The sequence below is a fragment of the Mobula birostris genome, chromosome 11 (assembly GCF_030028105.1).
Source record: "Mobula birostris isolate sMobBir1 chromosome 11, sMobBir1.hap1, whole genome shotgun sequence".
NCBI lineage: Eukaryota > Metazoa > Chordata > Chondrichthyes > Myliobatiformes > Myliobatidae > Mobula > Mobula birostris.
In genome coordinates this window covers 38,779,676-38,802,350 of record NC_092380.1, presented here as the reverse complement: position 1 = coordinate 38,802,350, position 22,675 = coordinate 38,779,676, and the positions used below count along the sequence as shown (strand labels likewise).

At 45.4% G+C, this 22,675-nt stretch overlaps 1 protein-coding gene across 1 annotated transcript in view; it reads left to right on the top strand.

Moving 5' to 3' along the window:
* The first annotated feature begins 7 nt into the window (after positions 1 to 7).
* The window catches only part of muc5fl (mucin 5f-like), a 73,096-nt gene continuing 50,428 nt past the window's right edge, over positions 8 to 22,675 (top strand). The window contains exons 1-3 of the mRNA XM_072271358.1: positions 8 to 149; positions 19,185 to 19,432; positions 21,938 to 22,121. Coding sequence (XP_072127459.1) covers positions 8 to 149; positions 19,185 to 19,432; positions 21,938 to 22,121 — 574 coding nt within the window. The remainder of the gene's footprint in view (positions 150 to 19,184; positions 19,433 to 21,937; positions 22,122 to 22,675) is intronic.

Genomic DNA, 22,675 nt, shown 5'->3' with positions numbered 1-22,675 from the left:
CTGCATGATGGCAAGATGTATAGATAAAGATATAATTTCCTTAAAACCTGTGGTGTGTCCCACTGTTGAACCCATTAAGTGTGCCAATGGTCGTCTACCTGTCAAAGTTTATGATGAATACCAATGTTGCTACCATTACGAATGCGACTGTAAGTATTTTCAAATCAGAACTGAGTGTATCTTATATGTTTATGTTAATTAATATAAGGAGCAGGAGCAGCTACTTTGGCCACTTATAGATACTCAAAGTTAAAAAAGCATAGCTCAGAACAGGCCCTCACCCTCACATCTGTGCTGACCAGGATGCCAATTTGAACTCAACACACACAAAATGCTGGAGGAATTCATCAGGTCAGGCAGCATCTTTGGAAAAGTCGAAGATTCAGGCCAAGACCCTTCATCAGGACTGGAAAGGAAGAGGAGGAGGCAGAGTAAGAAGGTGGGGAGAGTGGAAGAAGAAGCACAAGGTGGGAGGTCCCATTTGAATCTGGGAGAGGTGGAGAGGATAAAGTAAAGAGCTGGGAAGTTGATTGGTGAAGAGATACAGGGCTGGAGAGGGGGAGTCTGACAAAGAGGACACATAACCATGGAAGAAAGGAAAGGGGGAGGAGCACCAGAGGGAGATAATAGGCTGGTAAAGGGATAAGGTGAGAGAGGGAGGCAGGAATGGGGAATGGTGAAGGAAGGGGGGCTGGGAGGGGGTGGTAATTACTGGAGGTTCAAGGATCGATGTTCATGCCATCAAGTTGGAGGCTACCCAGATGGAATACAAAGTGTTGCTCCTCATCGCGGCAGTAACAGAGACCATGGACTGACATGTCAGATTGGGAATGGGAAGTAAAATTGAAATGGGTGGCCACTGGGAGATCTCACCTTTGGTGGCGGACAGAGCAAAGGTGCTCAGTGATGCAGTCTCCCAATCTACATCGGATCTCACCAATATACATGAGGCCACACCAGGAGCACTGGATACAGTAGATGAGCCCCAATCTACTGGATACAGTAGAGTGTCTACTGTTTGGGGCCCTGAATAATAGAAAGGGAGGGGGTGCAGGGGCAGGTGTGCCACTGGTCCCACTTGAAAGGGTAAGTACCAGGAGGGAAATCAATGGGGAGGGATGAATGAACAAGAGATCCCTGTGAAAAGTGGGGGGAGGGAAAGATGTGCTTGGTGGTGGAATTCCATTGGAGATGCCGGAAGATACAGAGTATTATGTGCTGGACACAAGGCTAGTGGATTGTTAGGTGAGGACAAGAGGAAACCTGTCCCTGGATTGGCGGCGAGATGATGGGGTGAGGGCAGATGTGCGCGAAGTGGAAGTGATGTTGATGGTAGGAGAAGGAAAGCCCCTTTCTTTGAAGGAGACCAGAAGACCAGAAGACATAAGAGCAGAATTGGGCCATTCAGCCCATCGAGTCTGCTCCACTATTCCATCATGGCTGATGCTGGATTCTACTCAACCCCATATACCTACCTTCTTGCCATATACTTTGATGCCCTGACTGATCAGGAAACGATCAACTTCCACCTTAAATATACTCACGGACTTGGCCTCCACCACAATCTCTGGCAGAGCATTCCACAGATTCACTATTCTCTGGCTAAAAAATTTGTCCTTACCTCTGTTCTAAAAGGTTGCCCCTTAAGTTTGAAACTGTGCCCTCTAGTTCTGGATACCCCCACCACAGGAAACATCCTCTTCACATCCACCTTATCTAGTCCTTTCAACATTTGGTAGGTTTCAATGAGATCACCCTGCATGCCAAATGCTCCTCATATGTTAACCCCTTCATTCTCAGAATCATCCTGATGAGCCTCCTCTGGACCCTCTCCAATGACAAGAAATCCTTTCTGAGATACGGAGCCCAAAACTGTTGACAATACGCCAAGTGCAGCCTGACTAGTGTCTTATAAAACCTCAGCATTATCTCCCTGTTTTTATATTCTATTCCCCTTGAAATAAATGCTAACATTGCATTTGTCTTCTTTACCATAGAATCAAACTGTAAATTAACCTTCTGGGAGTCTTGCACGAGGTCACTTAAGTCCCTCTGCACTTCTGATGTTTGAAACTTCTCCCCATTTAGATAATAGTCTGAACTATTGTTTCTTTTACCAAAATGCATAATCATGCATTTCCCAACTCTCTATTCCATCTGATACTTTTTTGCCATTTTTTCTGATTTGTCTTAAGTTCGGCTGCAAATCCTCAGCACTACCTACCTCTCCACCCATCTTCGTATCATCCGCAAACTTTGCCACAAAACCATCAATTCTATTATCAAAATCATTGACAAACAATGCAAAAGGTAGCAGTCCCAACACTGACCTGAGGAACACCACTAGTCACTGGCAGCCAACCAGAAAAGGCCGCCTTTATTCCCATTCGCTGCCTCCTGCCTGTCAGCCATTCCACTATCCATGCCAGTATCTTTCCTGTAGAGCCATAGAATTTTTTCTTGTTAAGCAATCTCATATGTGGCACCTTATCAAACGCCTTCTGAAAATCCAAATAAATGACATCCACTGCCTCTCCTTTGTCCACTCTGCTTGTTACTTCCTCAAACTCTTAACGTATTTGTTAGGCAAGATTTCCCTTTACAGAAACCATGCAGACTTTGACTTATTTTATCATTAGTCTCCAAGTACCCCGAAACATCCTTAATAATAGACTCCAGCACTTTCCCAACCACTGAGGTTTGCCTAACTGGCCTATCATTTCATTCCTTTTGCCTTCCTCCCTTCTTAAAGAGTGGAGTGACACTTGTTATCTTCCAGTCTTCCGGGACGATGCCAGAATCAAGTGATTCTTGAAAGATCATGACCAATGCATTTGCTATCTCTTCAGCAACCTCTCTCAGGACTCTGGGATGAGGTCCATCTGGTACAGGTGACTTATCCACCTTCAGACCTTTGAGTTTACCTGGCACTTTTTCCTTTCTAATTGCAATGACACTCACTACTACTCCCTGACACTCATGGACCTCTGGCATACTGCTAGTGTCTTCCACAGTGAAGACAGATGCAAAGTACCTACTAAGTTCATCTGCCAATTATTTGTCCCCCATTACTATGCAGGATGACATCTCAGAAGGAAGATATCTCGGTATTTCTGGAATAAAAAGCCTAATCCTGAGAGCATATGTGCTGCTGATGAAGGAACTGAGAGAAGGAGATGGCATTTTTACAAGTGACAGGGTGGGAAGAGGTACATTCTAGATAGCTGTGAGAGTCAGTGGGTTTATAAAAGGTATCAGTGGATAGACTGTCTCCAGAGATAGAAACAGAGAGATTAAGCAAGGGAGGGAGGTGTCAGAAATGGACCAAGTAAATCTGAGGGCAGGGTGGAAGTTGGAGGCAAAATTGATGGAGTCGATAAACTCAGCATGGGTACAGGAAGCATCACCAATGCAGTCGCCGATGTAGCCTAAGAAGATTTGGGGAGTGATGCTGATATAGGCTTGGAACACGGACTGTTTCATGTAGCCGATGAAAAGGCACGCTTAGCTGGGACCAATGCTTGTGCCCATGGCTACACCTTTGGTTCCAAGGAAGTGGAGGAGCTGAAGGAGAAATTATTGAGGGTGAGCACTAGTTCCACCAGATGGAGGAGAGTGGTGGTGGAAGGGAACTTGTTGGGTCCGCTGTCCTGAAAGAAATTGAGAGCTTTAAGGCCCACCTGACGCCAATTTGAATGACACATCTGCCGACACGTGGTCTTTAAGTTTTATTCTCTGGATGCTCATGTGCCTGTAAAATGTCTCTTAAGCATTGCTTTTCCATCTGCTTCCATTATCTTCCATGGCAGTGATTTCCAGCCACCTACCACTTTCTGTATAAAAAATGTAGTTCGTCCATCGTCGTCGATGAAGACCTCAACACCATTAGTCACTTTGAGATTGAATATGGTGTGTCCGAAGATGACTGGTCAGGCCAATTCGGGCACGGAGTGTCCTGGCATATGCTGGGCAGACATGTGTAGGCACTGCAGTTGTTGCGCTGCTGGCTCTGGGCTCGCGCAGCTCGTGCTTATGTTGTGCTTCAGCAATGCACCTTGCTTCATAAGCTTGACAGCTCTTGTGGATGAGGTAGGGCGGTTTTGTGCCAGCATTTCCCAAGAGATCGCGTCTATGTCCAATGACTTCAGGGAGGCCTTTAGTGTGTCTTTGTAGCGTTTCTTCTGACCTCCATGCGAGCGTCTTCCAGCAGCGAGTTCCCCAAAAAGGAGCTGCTTGGGTATGCGCTCGTCCGGCATGCGGATGACATGACCTGCCCACCGGGTCTGTGCTCTCATCAGCAGTGTGTGGACTGATGGCAGACTTGCTCTAGAGAGAACTTCAGTGTCTGGTACTTTATCTTGCCATCTGATGCCTAATATTCTGTGAAGACAAGTCACGTGGAAATGGTTGAGCTTCGATAAACAGTCCACATTTCACAGGCATACAGGAGGGTAGTGGGTACCATGGCTCTGTAGACCTTCAGTTTTGTTGCTGGACTGATTCCTCGACATTCCCATACAGTGGAGCGCAGCCTACCGAAAGCAGAACTTGCCTTTGCTATTCTGCAGTATAAGAAAGTATAAAAAATACTTTCCTTCTAAATCCCCTATTAAACTCTACCTTGTACATTAAACCTATGCCCTCTATTTGACATTTTCACTTTGGGGAAAAAACACTACATCTACACCTCTTAATCTAAATATTTCTATAGCTTGTCCTTTATCATTAACCTCCCCTGATAAGGCTGGTCTGACTATCTCTAATAGGACTCTGTTTCCCCAAATCTGAATAGATCGTATCCTTAAGTATCTTCTCCAATAATTTCTATACCATTGATGCAAGACTTCCGGCTATAATTTCCTGGAACAAAGGAACATCACTGGCTGTTTTCCAGTCCTCTGAGATCTCACCTGTGCTTAAAGAGGGTACAGAGAATTCTGTCAAGTTCCCAGCAATCTCCTTTCTTTCCTCTCTCAATAACCTGTGATACTGTAGATCTGGGGGTCTTATCCATCTTAATACTCTTCAAGAGAACCAACACCTCCTCCTTCTTGATCTCAATATGCCTTAGAATATCAGCATGTCATTCTTCATGCCTTGGTGAATGTCAATGCCTAGTACACTTTTAATCCCTCAGCCATATCCTCTAGTTCCAGGCATATTCCCTCCTTTGTCCCTGGACTTTCCTATACTCTCCTTAGTTACCCTCCTGTTTTAATGTATGTTTTAAATGTCTTGGGATTCTCTTTACTCCTTCAAGACAGAACATTTCATGGCTTCTTTTAGCCCTCCAGATTCCCTGTTTGTTTGTTCCTGCTTCTTTACTATTCCTCGGGAATTTAATCAACTTCTAGACCTGAAGTGTTCAGCCTTTTTCATTTTGACTACATTTACAACATCTCTCATTATTCAAGCTCCTCAAACCTTACCATCTTTGTCTTTCTACCTCACGAGAACACATTGATGCTGAATTCAGACAAGCTGTTAGACTCCCAGATGACAGATATGGGGTTACAAAATACAGCCTCTATCAATCTGCACTCCCTAGCTTCTTCGTAATATTATTGTAGTTCGCCTTTACACGGTTTCACACATTGACCTAAAGTCCAGGGTTACCCCTATCCAAAACGATCTGAAAATTCTTGGCCAGCCTCATTTCCCAATAGAACATTACAGCAGTATAATCCCTTTCAGCCCATAATGTTAACTTTCTGAATGAGCCTATCACGGGAACCTTATCGACCACCTTACTAAAATCCATGCACACCCACATCCACTGTTTATGACAATTGCCTTCATTGGATTGCTTTGTCATATTATTAAACAAATCAGATAGAACACTGCTGCCCTATAACCCACACTAAAATAAATCTAACCCTTCCCTTCAATGTAGCCCTTCATTTTTCTATCATCCACGTGTCTATCTAAGAGGTTCTTAAATGTCTTTAATGAACTAATACAGCCAAGTTTCTCTGGATCCCATGCCTCCTGATCTTCTGAATGAGCCTATCATGGGGAATCTTATCAAATGCTTACTAAAAGTCATATACACCAAATCAACTGCTCAATCTTCAGCAATGAGCTTTATCACATCTTCAAAGAATTCAATTAGGCCCGTGAGGCATGTCTTACCCCTCACAAAGCCATGCTGACTATCCCTAATCAGACTATGCCTCTCCAAATGGTCATAAATCCTCCTCTAAGAAACTTCTCTGGTAATTTTCCCATCATTGAAGCAGGACTCACTGGTCTATAATTCACAAGCATTATCACTACTCCCTTTTGTGAACAAAGGATTAACATTTATCACATGTGGTACTATTTCTGTGGTTAATGGAGATGCAAAGGTCTTTGCTAATGGTGCAGCACTCTCTTCCCTCACTTCCTGTAGTAAATCCTGTCTGATCCCAGGTTCAGCACATTCTCTTTTCTAACTTTGATATGTTCTAGTATGCTTTACACTGTCTTCACGGGCATCAGGATCCCTTTCATTGCTGAATACTGAGACAAGGTATTCAGTAGAGAAGGATGATGGCAGAAACTAAATAGAGTAGGTAAAGGGGTGATGATTCTCCTGGTTGGGATGTTTAGAATAGGAATCACAGTTCAAGTGTAGTGATTGGCTATTCAGGCCAGAGATGAATAGGAAGTTCTTCATCCAAGGAATACTGTTTTAGAATAGGAATCACAGTTCAGGTGTAGGGATTGACAATTCAGGTCAGAGATCAAAGGAATGTTCTTTATCCAAAGAATAGTGAATCTGGAATTCTCTACCTGAGAGTTTTGTAGCATGTTGTGCATTTTCAGATAAGATTGTTCCATATAAATCTGAGATGTTGAGGTAACTAAGGGGAAAGTAAGTTGTGCAGGAAAGTGCTATTGAGGTAGATCAGCCATGATCATAGTGAAGAGTAGAACCCTTCCTGTTCCTAATGTCCAGCCACAGAGACTGCGTAGACAATCCCTCCGTGACTTCCTCCTTTCCTGCAGCCGTGAAACTATCTCTGATCAACAGTGCCATGCCTCCACCTCTTTTGCTTCCCTCCCTGTCCCTTCTGAAATATCTAAAGCCTGGCACTTGAAGTAGCCATTCCTGCCCCTGCACCATCCAAGTCTCTGTAATGGCCACAACATCATAGCTCCAAGTACTGATCCACGGTCTAAGCTCATCCACTTTGTTCATAATACTCCTTGCATTAAAATAGACACATTTCAAACCATCGGTCTGAGTGCATCCCTTCTCTATCAATTGCCTATCCTCCCTCTCTCACTGTCTCGAAGCTTTCTCTATTTGTGAGCCAACCGTCTCTTCAGTTTGGTTCCCACCCCCCAGCAATTCTAGTTTAAACTCTCCCCAATAGCTTTAGCAAACTTCCCCACCAGGATATTAGTCCCCCTGGGATTCAAGTTCAACCCATCCTTTTTGTACAGGTCACACCTGCCCCAGAAGAGGTCCCAGAAATCTGAATCCCTGCCCCCTGCTCCAATCCTTCAGCCACGCATTTATCCTCCACCTCACTCTATTTCTATACTCACTGTCACATGACAGAGGCAGTATTCCTGAGATTGCTACCTTTGTGGTCCTGCTTCTCAACTTCCTTCCTAACTCCCTGTAGTCTGCTTTCAAGGCCTCCTCCCTTTTCCTACCTATGTTGTTGGTATCAATATGTACCACGACCTCTGGCTGTTCTCCTTCCCACTTCAGGATATCATGGTCGCGATCAGAAACCTCCCGGACCCTGGCACCTGGGAGGCAAATTACTATCCGTGTTTCTTTCCTGCATCCACAGAATCGCCTGTCTGACCCCCTAACTACAGAGTACCCTATCACTGCTACCATCCTCTTCCTTTCCCTACCCTTCTGAGCCACAGGGCCAGACTCTGTGCCAAAGGCGCAACCACTGTTGCTTCCCCCAGGCATGCGCCCCCCCCCCCCCGCCAACAGTACTCAAACAGGAATTGGTGGAGTCAGACACAATTATTGAATTCAAGTAGCATTAGCCTTAAATAGGCAAAGCATGAAGAGATGCATAAACAGTGTAAACAAAATGGCTTCAGTTCAGAGAGACAAAAGAGCTAGCGTGGATGTGAAGGGCTGAAGAGATTGCTCTATTGCATCTATTTCATCTGCCTTTGTCTCTCCTTGCACTGAAGGAGGCAGCTGGTTGCCCTACAGAATGACCATAAGTTGTTCAGGTTCCTGTGATGTGGTGTGAGTGGTGCTGGTTGCCATTTGTGTAGTTGGACAGGACTCAGCTCACATTTCAAGGAAGCACAGCAAATTTATTTATTTCTACTTTGACTCATCACCATTTCCCAAGAGTAGCATTTCAGAATTAGAATCAGGTTTCTTGTAACTGACATATGTCATGAAATTTGTTGTTTTGTGCCAACACTACATTGCAAGACATAAAAATTATGAGTTCGAAATGAATTTATTATCAAAGTACATATATGTCACCATATACAACCCCGAGATTCATTTTCTTGTGGGCATACTCAATAAATCCATAATAGAATAATAACCATAGTAGAATCAACTTGAGCATTCAACCAATGTGCAAAAGACTCAAACTGTGCAAATACAAAAAGTAAGAAATAATAATACTAAATAAATAAGCAATAAACATTGAAATCATGAGATGAGGAGTCCTTGAAAGTGAGTCATAGACTGTAGGAACATTTCAATGGTGGGGCAAGTGAACCTGAGTGACGTTATCCCCTTTGGTTCAAGAGGCAGATAGTTGAGGGGTGGTAACTGCTCCTGAACCTAAAGCACCTATACCTTGTTCATGATGGCAGCAATCAGAAGAGAGCACGTGGTAGGTGGTGGGGTCCCTGATGATGAATGTTGCTTTCCTGCAATAACACTTCATGTAGATGTGCTCAATAGTGAGGAGGGCTTTCCCCATGATGGACTGGGCTGTACCCACCACTTTTTGTAGGATTTTCCATTCAAGGGCATTGGTGTTTCCATTCCAGGCCATGATGCAACCAGTTAATATACTTTCCACTACACATCTATAGAAGTCTGTCAACGTTTCAAATGTCATGCTGAATCTTTGCAAACTTCAAAGGAAGTAGAGGCACTGCTATGCTTTCTTCGTAATTCCACTTATGTGCTGGGCCTAGAACAGGTCCTCCGAAATAATAATACAGAGGAATTTAAAGTTGCTGATTCTCTCCATCTCTGATCCTCCAATGAGGACTGGCTCATGGAGCTTTGGTTTCCATGTCCTGAAGTCAATAATCACCTCCTTGTTCTTGCCGACATTGAGTAAGAGGTGGTTGTTATGACACAACTCAGCCAGATTTTCAATCTTCTTCCTATATTCTGATTCATCACCTTTGATTTGGCCTACGACAGTAGTGTCATCAGCAAACTTGAATATGGCATTGGAGCTGTGCTTATCCACCCAGTCATAAGTGTAAAGTGAGTAGAGCAGGGAGCTAAGCACACATCCTTGTGTTGCACCTGTGCTGATGGAGATTGTGGAAGAGATGCTGTTGCCAATCTGAATTGACTTGGGTCTGCAGATGAGGAAATTGAGGATCTAGTTGTACAAGGAAGCATTGAGGCCAAGGAATTGGAGCTTATTGATTAGTTTTGAGAAGATGATGGTATTGAATTTTGAACTGTAGTCACTAAAGGACATCCTGACGTATGCATCTTTGCTGTCCAGATGTTCCAGGGTTGAATATGGCACCTATTGTGGATCTGTTGTGCTTGTATGCAAATTGGAGCAGTTGCAAGTTGCCTCTCAAGCAGGAGTTGATATGTTTCATCACCAACCTTTCAAAACACTTCATCACTGTGGATGTAAGTGCTACCGGACAACAGGTCATTAAGGCAGATTACCATTATCTTCTTAGGCACCAGTATAATTGAAGCCTGCTTGAAGCTGAACTGAGAGGTTAAAGATATTAGTGAACACCCCAGCAAGTTGATCAACACAAGAATTAAGTACTTGGCCAGACCCCATCTGGGCCAGATACTTCTCGTGGATTCACACTCCTGAAGGCTGCTCATGTGTTGGCCTCAGAGACTGAAATCACAGGATTATCTGGGGCTGTGGGAGTTTGTGATGGTTTCTCCATGTTTTGAAGGACAAAGTAAGCATAGAAGGCATTGCGCTCATCTGGAAGCAGAGCCCTATTGTTGCTTATGCCACTTGATTTAAGTCCTGTCACAACTATTGAGCATCCTTCGGAGATTGCTCCTGGACTTGTAACTTCTTGGTCACGAGACTTGAATGCCTCTGATCCAGCCTTCAGCAGATTGCGAATCTCATGGTTCATCGAGGGCTTCTGACTGGGGTAAACTGCATAATTTTGTGGGAACATATTCTTATACAACTGTTTTAATAAAGTTCGTGACAACCATGGTGTATTCGTTCAGATCCACAGATGAGTCCATGAACATGGACCAGCCACTCACTTGAAGCAATCCTATAGCTGCTCCTCGACCACCTCTTTAAGTTCTAATCTCTGGAGCTTTGCTCTGGAGCATCTGAATGTCTGCATGTGGGTGAAGGACAACCAAGTGATCCGATTTACCCAAATCTGGTCTGGGCATGGAACGGTAGGCATTCATTATCTTAGCATATCAGTGGTCTAGTGTGTTGGGACCTCTGATGCTACAGGTTATACACTGATGGTAACTGGCAGAGCTTTCTTCAGACAAGCCTGTTTGAAGTCCCTGATTATGATTTGAAACGTGTCGGGATGGACTGTTTCTTGTTTAGAGATAACATCGTAGAGAATCTCAAGTGCTTGATTAGTGTTCGCCACTGGTGCTAAGTAACCTGCAGTCAGGGTTATGGAGGAGAAATCCATTAATTAAATAGAACTGACTATCAGACTAGCGTTTGACTATCAGGTGTTCAAGGTCAGGGGAACATGAGTTCAGCAAGACTGCAACATTGGAGCACCACTGAGAATTGTACACCTCCACCTTCTGCCACCTAGAAATTACAATAACTAAATAGTAGATATAATTAATGATTTAGTGGACTACTTTGGACTACTAACAAAATAGAATCCAATTACTGGGGGAAATCTTGATTTCTGTTTTGTGGAACTGAAAGTGGTGTTACATGTACACAGCCTGGTGACTGTGGTGTTACCTACACAGGTTGGTGACTGTGGTGTTATCTACACAGGGCGGTGACGGTGGTGTTACCTACATGGGGCGGTGACGGTGGTGTTACCTACATGGGGTGGTGACGGTGGTGTAACCTATACAGGCCGGTGATGGTGGTGTTACCCACACAGGCTGGTGGCAGTGGTGTTACCATGCATGGGGCAGTGATGGCATGAGAAGTAGGCATGTTATATTGCAGTTGTACAAGACACTGGTGAGACTGCACTTGGTGTATTGTGTTCAGTGTTAATTGAACTGCTATTGGAAAGACAGTATTATACTGAAAATAGTGCAGTGAATACACCCTTTGTGAGAACTTCATAGATCATGCAGTGAAATCCTTCCAAGCAATAAGCACATATGGAAGCAGTGTTTCCACCCAAACTGTAACTTTAGTTGACTTACTAATTCATTACTGAGCAGAGTTCATGATTACTAGAGTTGAACCCTGTTTGCTTCAGTGTGTAACTTGGCTGGCAATCAAGGGTGTAATGAACAAAGTGAGATAAACTGCTAGGGCTCTCCTAATCCCTTGAGCCAATTACAGTTGCATTAGTCACTACCCTCTGAGTGAACATGTTTCCCCTCATGTTCCCTTTAATCATTTCACCTTTCAACCTTAACCCGTGACTAGTCTCACCCAATCTCAGCAGAAAAAGCTAGCCTGCATTTACCTAAGCAACACACATCAAAGTTGCTGGTGAATGCAGCAGGCCAGGCAGCATCTGTAGGAAGAGGTGCAGTCGACGTTTCAGGCCGAGACCCTTCGTCAGGACTAACTGAAGGAAGAGTGAGTAAGGAATTTGAAAGTTGGAGGGGGAGGGGGAGATCCAAAATGATAGGAGAAGACAGGAGGGGGAGGGATAGAGCCAAGAGCTGGACAGGTGATAGGCAAAAGGGGATACGAGAGGATCATGGGACAGGAGGTCCGGGAAGAAAGACAAGGGGGGGGGGGAACCCAGAGGATGGGCAAGAGGTATATTCAGAGGGACAGAGGGAGAAAAAGGGGAGTGAGAGAAAGAATGTGTGCATAAAAATGAGTAACAGATGGGGTACGAGGGGGAGGTGGGGCCTTAGCGGAAGTTAGAGAAGTCGATGTTCATGCCATCAGGTTGGAGGCTACCCAGACGGAATATAAGGTGTTGTTCCTCCAACCTGAGTGTGGCTTCATCTTTACAGTAGAGGAGGCCGTGGATAGACATGTCAGAATGGGAATGGGATGTGGAATTAAAATGTGTGGCCACTGGGAGATCCTGCTTTCTCTGGCGGACAGAGCGTAGATGTTCAGCAAAGCGGTCTCCCAGTCTGCAATGGGTCTCGCTAATATATAAAAGGCCACATCGGGAGCACCGGACACAGTATATCACCCCAGTCGACTCACAGGTGAAGTGTTGCCTCACCTGGAAGGCCTGTTTGGGGCCCTGAATGGTGGTAAGGGAGGAAGTGTAAGGGCATGTGTAGCACTTGTTCCGCTTACACGGATAAGTGCCAGGAGGGAGATCAGTGGGGAGGGATGGGGGGGACGAATGGACAAGGGAGTTGTGTAGGGAGCGATCCCTGTGGAATGCAGAGAGAGGGGGGGAGGGAAAGATGTGCTTAGTGGTGGGATCCCGTTGGAGGTGGCGGAAGTTACGGAGAATAATATGTTGGACCCGGAGGCTGGTGGGGTGGTAGGTGAGGACCAGGGGAACCCTATTCCTAGTGGGGTGGCGAGAGGATGGAGTGAGAGCAGATGTACGTGAAATGGGGGAGATGCGTTTAAGAGCAGAGTTGATAGTGGAGGAAGGGAAGCCCCTTTCTTTAAAAAAGGAAGACATCTCCCTCGTCCTAGAATGAAAAGCCTCATCCTGAGAGCAGATGCAGCGGAGACGGAGGAATTGCGAGAAGGGGATGGCGTTTTTGCAAGAGACAGGGTGAGAAGAGGAATAGTCCAGATAGCTGTGAGAGTCAGTAGGCTTATAGTAGACATCAGTGGATAAGCTGTCTCCAGAGACAGAGACAGAAAGATCTAGAAAGGGGAGGGAGGTGTTGGAAATGGACCAGGTAAACTTGAGGGCAGGGTGAAAGTTGGAGGCAAAGTTAATAAAGTCAACGAGTTCTGCATGCGTGCAGGAAGCAGCGCCAATGCAGTCATCGATGTAGCGAAGGAAAAGTGGGGGACAGATACCAGAATAGGCACGGAACATAGATTGTTCCACAAACCCAACAAAAAGGCAGGCATAGCTAGGACCCATACCGGTGCCCATAGCTACACCTTTAGTTTGGAGGAAGTGGGAGGAGCCAAAGGAGAAATTATTAAGAGTAAGGACTAATTCCGCTAGACGGAGCAGAGTGCTGGTAGAGGGGAACTGATTAGGTCTGGAATCCAAAGAGGAGCGTAGAGCTTTAAGACCTTCCGGATGGGGGATGGAAGTATATAAGGACTGGACATCCATGGTGAAAATAAAGCGGTGGGGGCCAGGGAACTTAAAATCATCGAAAATTTAAGAGCGTGAGAAGTGTCACGAACATAGGTTGGAAGGGATTGAACAAGGGGTGATAAAACAGTGTCGAGGTATGCAGAAATGAGTTCGGTGGGGCAGGAGCAAGCTGAGACAATAGGTCGGCCAGGACAGGCAGGTTTGTGGATCTTGGGTAGGAGGTAGAAACGGGAAGTGCGGGGTGTGGGAACTATAAGGTTGGTAGCAGTGGATGGGAGATCCCCTGAGCGGATAAAGTCGGTGATGGTGTGGGAGACAATGGCCTGGTGCTCCTTAATGGGGTCACGATCGAGGGGTAAATAAGAGGCGGTATCCGCGAGTTGTCGCTGTGCCTCGGCAAGGTAGAGGTCAGTACGCCAGACTACAACAGCACCCCCCTTATCGGCGGGTTTAATAATAAGGTTAGGATTAGTGCGGAGGGAGTGGAGAGCAGAGCGTTCGGAAGGAGTGAGGTTGGAATGGGGACAAGGTGCGGTGAAGTCGAGACGGTTGATGTCCCGTCAGCAATTAGCGATAAAGAGATCCAGAGCAGGCAGAAGACCAGAGCGAGGTGTCCATGAAGAAGAGGAGGGTTGAAGTCTGTCCCTCTGAATATACCTCTTGCCCATCCTCTGGGTTCCCCCCCCTTGTCTTTCTTCCCAGACCTCCTGTCCCATGATCCTCTCGTATCCCCTTTTGCCTATCACCTGTCCAGCTCTTGGCTCTATCCCTCCCCCTCCTGTCTTCTCCTATCATTTTGGATCTCCCCCTCCCCCTCCAACTTTCAAATCCCTTACTCACTCTTCCTTCAGTTAGTCCTGACGAAGAGTCTCGGCCTGAAACGTCGACTGCACCTCTTCCGACAGATGCTGCCTGGCCTGCTGCGTTCACCAGCAACTTTGATGTGTGTTGCTTGAATTTCCAGCATCTGCAGAATTCCTGTTGTTTGCGTTTAAATTCACTACTGCGAAGCCTCTTCCGGTGATGCCTACACCGAAGAAGTTTAGATCCTCTCTTCGACGGGAGTTCAGTGAAACCATCTCTCACTGCTCCCCATCTGTAATTTCTTCGGCTCTTCAACTTTTCGACCACACTTTGACTCAGACTCGCTATCACAGCCATATATCCTTTCTTGGAACGTGCCTCCGTCGCCAACTTACTCCAGTTGGCTTTAGGATTCGTCTCCAAGTCTCTCAGTTTGGACCTTCTGAGGATCCCAGGTACTCACATTGTATTGACTCTGCCTCTCGCCGCTTCTCCCGTCAAGCTCTGAAGGCGACTCTCTCCGCCATGAGGAGGTACTTGGTGTCCCTATGCCAGACCCTTCCACACCTTCGGGGCACTTTCTTCGCCGTCTGTAATGGTCCTACCCGTTATTTCATCCTCCGTCGGATTCACGCCTGCAATCGCCGTTTTTTTGACTTTGTCATGTTAGGCAAAGATCGCAAGATCCTACATCTACGGACTCCAGAGCCTGCCGGCCCCGACGCTAGCAGACATGAACTTCAGATTGCGGCGTCTGCCACTGATCTCGGCGGCTCCAACACCTCAGGGCATATTCAAAACCCGGACTCCAGCAACGACCATGGACACCTTCACAGCTATTGCGCAACCACCAACTGCGACGCCAGCCTTGAACTCCAGGCCGGGTCTTTATGTGCTGCTATTGTGACTCCCGTCTCCCCTTCCCCCACCAATACCCTGCAATCCCCTCTCCCTCAGATCCCATCGTCAGCTCCTGGGTCCTCAGAGGCTCCATCTTCCTCTCACCCCAACCCTCCCCTCTCCATTGACACCCCCAGCCTCCCCCCTCTGATCCCAGCTCTCAAGATTCCAGCCTTGAACTCCAGGCCGGGTCTTTATGTGCTGCTGTTGTGACTCCCGTCTCCACTTTCCCCACCAATACTCTGCAATCCCGTCTCCTTCAGATCCCATCGTCAGCTCCTGGGTCCTCAGAGGCTCCATCTTCCTCTCACCCCAACCCTCCCCTCTCCACTGACACCCTCAGCCTCCCCCCTCCCCCCTCTGACCCCAGCTCTCAAGATTCCAGCCTTGAACTCCAGGCCGGGTCTTTATGTGCTGCTGTTGTGACTCCCGTCTCCACTTCTCCCACCACCACTCCGCAGCTCCGTCTTCCTCAGATCCCACCGTCAACTCCTGGGCCCTCGGAGGCTCCATCTTCCTCTCACCCCAACCCTCCCCTCTCCACTGACACCCCCAGCCTCCCCCCTCCCCCACTGATCCCAGCTCTCATCCTTGCTGGGTCTTTACCATCCTCTCCGACCTTCAACTGTCGGAGGCAGAACGCTCTGTCCTCAGTAAGGGCCTCACGTTTGTCCCCCTTCGCCCACACCTCAGCGAGTTCCGTGTTCGCCATGATGCGGAACTTTTCTTTCGCCGTCTCCGTCTCCGAGACTACTTCTTCGGCAAGGACTCTTCCACCCCCACCGATGACCCCTTTTCCCGTCTTCAACCCTCCTCTTCTTCATGGACACCCCCGCTCTGGTCTTCTGCCTGCTCTGGATCTCTTTATTGCTAATTGCCGACGGGACATCAACTGTCTCGACTTCACCGCACCTTGTCCCCATTCCAACCTCACTCCTTCCGAACGCTCTGCTCTCCACTCCCTCCGCACTAATCCTAATCTTATTATTAAACCCGCCGATAAGGGGGGTGCTGTTGTAGTCTGCCGTACTGACCTCTACCTTGCCGAGGCACAGCGACAACTCGCGGATACCGCCTCTTATTTACCCCTTGATCGTGACCCCACTAAGGAGCACCAGGCCATTGTCTCCCACACCATCACCGACTTTATCCGCTCAGGGGATCTCCCATCCACTGCTACCAACCTTATAGTTCCCACACCCCGCACTTCCCGTTTCTACCTCCTACCCAAGATCCACAAACCTGCCTGTCCTGGCCGACCTATTGTCTCAGCTTGCTCCTGCCCCACCGAACTCATTTCTGCATACCTCGACACTGTTTTATCACCCCTTGTTCAATCCCTTCCAACCTATGTTCGTGACACTTCTCACGCTCTTAAACTTTTCGATGATTTTAAGTTCCCTGGCCCCCACCACTTTATTTTCACCATGGATGTCCAGTCCTTATATACTTCCATCCCCCATCAGGAAGGTCTTAAAGCTCTACACTTCTTTTTGGATTCCAGACCTAATCAGTTCCCCTCTACCACCACTCTGCTCCGTCTAGCGGAATTAGTCCTTACTCTTAATAATTTCTCCTTTGGCTCTTCCCACTTCCTCCAAACTAAAGGTGTAGCTATGGGCACCCGTATGGGTCCTAGCTATGCCTGCCTTTTATTGGGTTTGTGGAACAATCTATGTTCCGTGCCTATTCTGGTATCTGTCCCCCACTTTTCCTTCGCTACATCGACGACTGCATTGGCGCTGCTTCCTGCACGCATGCAGAACTCGTTGACTTTATTAACTTTGCCTCCAACTTTCACCCTGCCCTCAAGTTTACCTGGTCCATTTCCGACACCTCCCTCCCCTTTCTAGATCTTTCTGTCTCTGTCTCTGGAGACAGCTTATCCACTGATGTCTACTATAAGCCTACTGACTCTCACAGCTATCTGGACTATTCCTCTTCTCACCCTGTCTCTTGCAAAAACGCTATCCCCTTCTCGCAATTCCTCCGTCTCCGCCGCATCTGCTCTCAGGATGAGGCTTTTCATTCTAGGACGAGGGAGATGTCTTCCTTTTTTAAAGAAAGGGGCTTCCCTTCCTCCACTATCAACTCTGCTCTTAAACGCATCTCCCCCATTTCACGTACATCTGCTCTCACTCCATCCTCTCGCCACCCCACTAGGAATAGGGTTCCCCTGGTCCTCACCTACCACCCCACCAGCCTCCGGGTCCAACATGTTATTGTCCGTAACTTCCGCCACCTCCAACGGGATCCCACCACTAAGCACATCTTTCCCTCCCCCCCCCCGCATTCCTCAGGGATCGCTCCCGACACAACTCCCTTGTCCATTCGTCCCCCCCATCCCTCCCCACTGATCTCCCTCCTGGCACTTATCCATGTAAGCGGAACAAATGCTACACATGCCCTTACACTTCCTCCCTTACCACCATTTAGGGTCCCAAACAGTCCTTCCAGGTGAGGCAACACTTCACCTGTGAGTCGACTGGGGTGATATACTGTGTCCGGTGCTCCCGATGTGGCCTTTTATATATTGGCGAGACCCGACGCAGACTGGGAGTCCGCTTTGCTGAACATCTACGCTCTGTCTGCCAGAGAAAGCAGGATCTCCCAGTGGCCACACATTTTAATTCCACATCCCATTCCCATTCTGACACGTCTATCCACGGCCTCCTCTACTGTAAAGATGAAGCTACACTCAGGTTGGAGGAACAACACCTTATATTCCGTCTGGGTAGCCTCCAACCTGATGGCATGAACATCGACTTCTCTAACTTCCGCTAAGGCCCCACCTCCCCCTCGTACCCCATCTGTTACTCATTTTTATGCACACATTCTTTCTCTCACTCTCCTTTTTCTCCCTCTGTCCCTCTGAATATACCTCTTGCCCATCCTCTGGGTCCCCCCCCCCTGGTCTTTCTTCCCAGACCTCCTGTCCCATGATCCTCTCGTATCCCCTTTTGCCTATCACCTGTCCAGCTCTTGGCTCTATCCCTCCCCCTCCTGTCTTCTCCTATCATTTTGGATCTCCCCCTCCCCCTCCAACTTTCAAATTCCTTACTCACTCTTCCTTCAGTTAGTCCTGACGAAGAGTCTCGGCCTGAAACGTTGACTGCACCTCTTCCTACAGATGCTGCCTGGCCTGCCGCGTTCACCAGCAACTTTGATGTGTGTTGCTTGAATTTCCAGCATCTGCAGAATTCCTGTTGTCTGCATTTACCCAATCTATACCCCTCGTAATGTTGTATACCTCTATCAAATCTCACCAAGAATCTTCTATGTACTAGGGAATAAAGTTCTAATCTATTCAATCTTTCCTTATAAATCAGTCCCAGCAACATTGTTGTAACTTTTCTCTGCATACTTTCAATTTTATTTACATCTTTCCTGTAGGTAGCTGACAAAAACTGCACACAGTACTTCAAATAAGGCCTCACCAATGTCTTCTACAACTTCAACATAACATCCCAACTCCTGTACTCAACACTTTGCTCTATGAAGGCCAATGTACTGAGAGCTTTCTTTACCACCCTAGCCAGGACCAACCGAGACAGCTTCTTCCACCAGGCCATCAGACTGATTAATTCACGTTGATACAATTGTATTTCTATGTTATATTGACTGTCCTGTTGTACATACTATTTATTACAAATTACTATAAATTACACATTACACATTTAGACAGAGATATAACGTAAAGAGTTTACTCCTCATGTAAAAGGATGTAAGTTATAAAGTCAATTCAATTCAATTCAAACCTGACGCCACTTTCAATGAATTATGGATCTGTATTCCCAGACCCCTTTGTTCTACCGCACTATAAAATATATCAAAAGAGGAGCTGACATATTCTTGAAGTAAGTTATTGATGTATTATTACTGAGATTTAATTCATATTACATTTTATCCCTACACAGGTTATTGTAATGGATGGGGAGGCTCACATGTTGTTACATTTGATGGTCGGTATTACAGTTATGAGGGAAGCTGCAGCTATGTTCTTGTGGAAGAAACAAGTCCATCCCTTCAAAATTTTGGTGTTTATGTTGACAATTACTACTGTGACACCCAAGACAGTCTTACCTGTCAGCGTGGTATTACTGTGAAATTTGAAAATCTTAACATACAGGTCACAAATATCAATCCAAATGGAATTCAAAATCTGGTAACTATCATTATTTTGATTTTCCTGTGTTGAGCAAGGCTGGCTGATATAATGCAGAGATAGAGTTGAGTATCAGATATTGTATTAATGGCAATATGAATGGGAGCAAAAGAAAATCTTACAAATTTAAAAAGGTTTATTTTAAGGTTAATGGAAAAACAGGATTAATCAGGGTCTGAATACCAAGAGCGTGGTTGCAAAACTAAATGCATAATGTTTCAACTTGCAAAGCAGAAATAGCCATACACTCATTTAAAAAAAACAGGTAGAAAAAATGGATAATGAATAAAATGAGACTAGCTGTATTGATGTATCGGTAGATCAGTCAGGTAGACAAGATTCATTCTCGGCTGCTGAAGTTGGTAAGAGTGGAAATTATGAAGACATCTAATCTTCCTTAAAAAGATTAATTTTGGAAATGTGAAACTATATAAAAAAGGAATATAACTAGTGGCCAGCAGGATAATGTCAATGGTTATTGATGTATTTTGCATTTAATCTGTACAAAATAAAATGGCATTTGAAAAAAAAGCATAAAACTCACATGCTAGTGATGGAGAATAGTGCTGTTGCAGTGAAGATAGATATTTAACAGGCTTTTGATAAGCATTACGTACAGTAATTATAAACCTATTTGAAAAACTAAGGTCCATGGTATTAAAGGCTGTATGGTATAGACCAGGAATAGAAAGAGCTGTGAAGAGAAACTTCTTAAAGGAAGAAGGAAGCGGTGTTTGCCTGGGCTTTCTAATATCAGATTTGCAGAATAATTTCAAAAGGACTGAACTTGATAAGCCACTGACACTCTGATGTACATCACATTTGCACTCTAACTGCATCGATGAAATTGTGTAAAATTGGGATCGCAATCTCAAGTCTGATCAGAAGCAGTGCCTTGTGCATGCTGATATATAATGCCATCACAAAACGGAATGGAGTAGGGTAGGAATAAGTCACATCTATTAAATATCTGAAAAAAAATGTTTATTGGCCAGCAAAGTTAAACCCCTGACCCATAGTAGTTAAAAGGCTTAGATTAACTGACAACACATATTTAAATTTAATATCTATACCTTATAGGTGAAATAGAAAAAGAATTATTACTAAGCCCATGAATAAACCACTTGCATTAAACGGGCATGAGAGGATCTGGGACTTACTTCCAACAGCTGTGAAGGTTAAGACTTTTGTTGAGACTGTTAGAAAACCTTAATAAGGAGAAGAAGGTCCCAGTGGTATAAGAGTTACCATGCAGGCAGAGGTTCAAGGTATCAATTTATGACTCTAAGCGTTCTGCTTATAAACTCTCCTCAGGCTTCCAGCTGGGTACAGGTTTGAATTTTAACTGATGTTTCAATGACACACTTTGCCATCTACATCAGGGATAATGCTTCGGCATATTTAGCTGGGTGGTATATACCGCCGTTGTCCATCTCTCCTGATTAGTTAGTCCTCATCCAATCAGGTTTCCACTGTCCCATCTTGTTTAAAATTGAATTCCAGTTTTTACTTAGAGTGAGACCTTCATCTTTAATTTAATTATTATTTCTAGTTTTATTTCAATAGTTTCCTTTACCAGATAATCCCAAAAGCCACTGGCGCAGCACAGTAGTTTTGTACTGAAGTCAATCCTACGGCCATTGCGAATACAATGTTCTGCTACCGCTGATTTCTCTGGGTAACCCAAACAGATACACCTCCTGTGCTCCTTGATGTGGGTTTCCACCGTGTGCCCCATCTGGCTGATAAATGCTGCTCCGAATTCACAGAGAATCCTGTAAACACCAGCCATTCTGAGTCCCAGGTCATCTTTGACCCGCATAAACTGTGATCTGAGCTTCCTTACGGGTTGTGAATGGCATTTGTCCAGTATTTCTTCAGGATCCTGGCGATCCTTCCAGAAACTGTGGAAAAATGGGAAAGGCAGGTGGTAGTGATGGGTTCCTCCTCGTTGTTAGGTTTCCTGGTTTTTCCGTCATCCCTTTTAAGGGCACGATTGATTTCCTTCACCCTGTAGCCATTCTGTAGGAATGTTGTGCATAATCATCTTATTTCCTTGTGGAAACTCTGGGTCCAAAATAGTTTTTGTATAGTTAACCAAAGTAGTGACAAGTGCTGTGCCAATGGCTTTTGGAACCGAGGATGAAAGAAGCCATTAAAATAAAACGAAAGGAAAAGAATTTTAACAAAGATGAAGGTCTCACTCTAAGTAAGAACTGGAATTCGATTGTAAACAAAGTGGGACAGCAGAAACCCGAATGGATGAGGACTAACCAATCTGAAGGCATGGATGACGGAGATAATACCACTGGACTAGACATGCCTAGGCATCATCCCTGATGAAGATGGCAGAGTTTGTCATCAAAATGTTGGTTAAAATTGATACCTGTGCCCAACTGGAAGCCCAAGAAAAGTTTATTCATCATATATGCCAGGAAAGCACTAGATCCTTTTTTAATTGTTCTGATTCTTCTAAAATTTCTGAAACTTTGCTTTGTTTTGCAGGTAACAATTAATGGAAGTATTGCACCACTTCCGTACATAAGAGATAACGTGAGGATCTTCAGGTCGGGCATTAACATAATGGTTCATATTCCCAAAATAAAAGCTCTCATCACCTCCAGTGGTTTAGCTTTTGCAATTAAATTTCCAAGTGAACTATTTGGAAATAAAACACAGGGGCATTGTGGTAAGGATGAAGATTGTTTTACAGATTCTTTAAATAAAGCAGTTAGAATAAGAATATAGGAAATAGAAATTATTTACGGCTGATATTTTACCTCAATCACACAATTATCCCTTCATTCTAAGAAACTATTGAGTAATTTCAGCCTCTGAGACATCCAAAGATTCACAACCTTCTGGGTAAAGAGTGTCCCTCCTATCTATGTACTAAATGCTTCATTCTGTTATTTTGAGACTGTGAGCCCTAGGTTTGGACTCCCAGCAGGGGAAACCTTTGTACTTTGTCTATCCTGTACCCAACAGCACTTTAGCAAGTTTCAATGAGACCAAAGCTTATTTTTTGGAACAAAAGTACAGGTCTAATCTGCCTATTGTCTCCTCACGTGACCTACCCACTGCTCAGGAATTAATCAGGGAACATTTAGCATACTCACTCAACGGATCTGTCCACGCAATATCTATGGCAAAGAGTAAACAGTCAATGTTTTGGGCCAAGACCCAAGACCCTTTCAGCCCAAAAAGTCGACTGTTTACTCTTTACCATAGATGCTGCCTGGC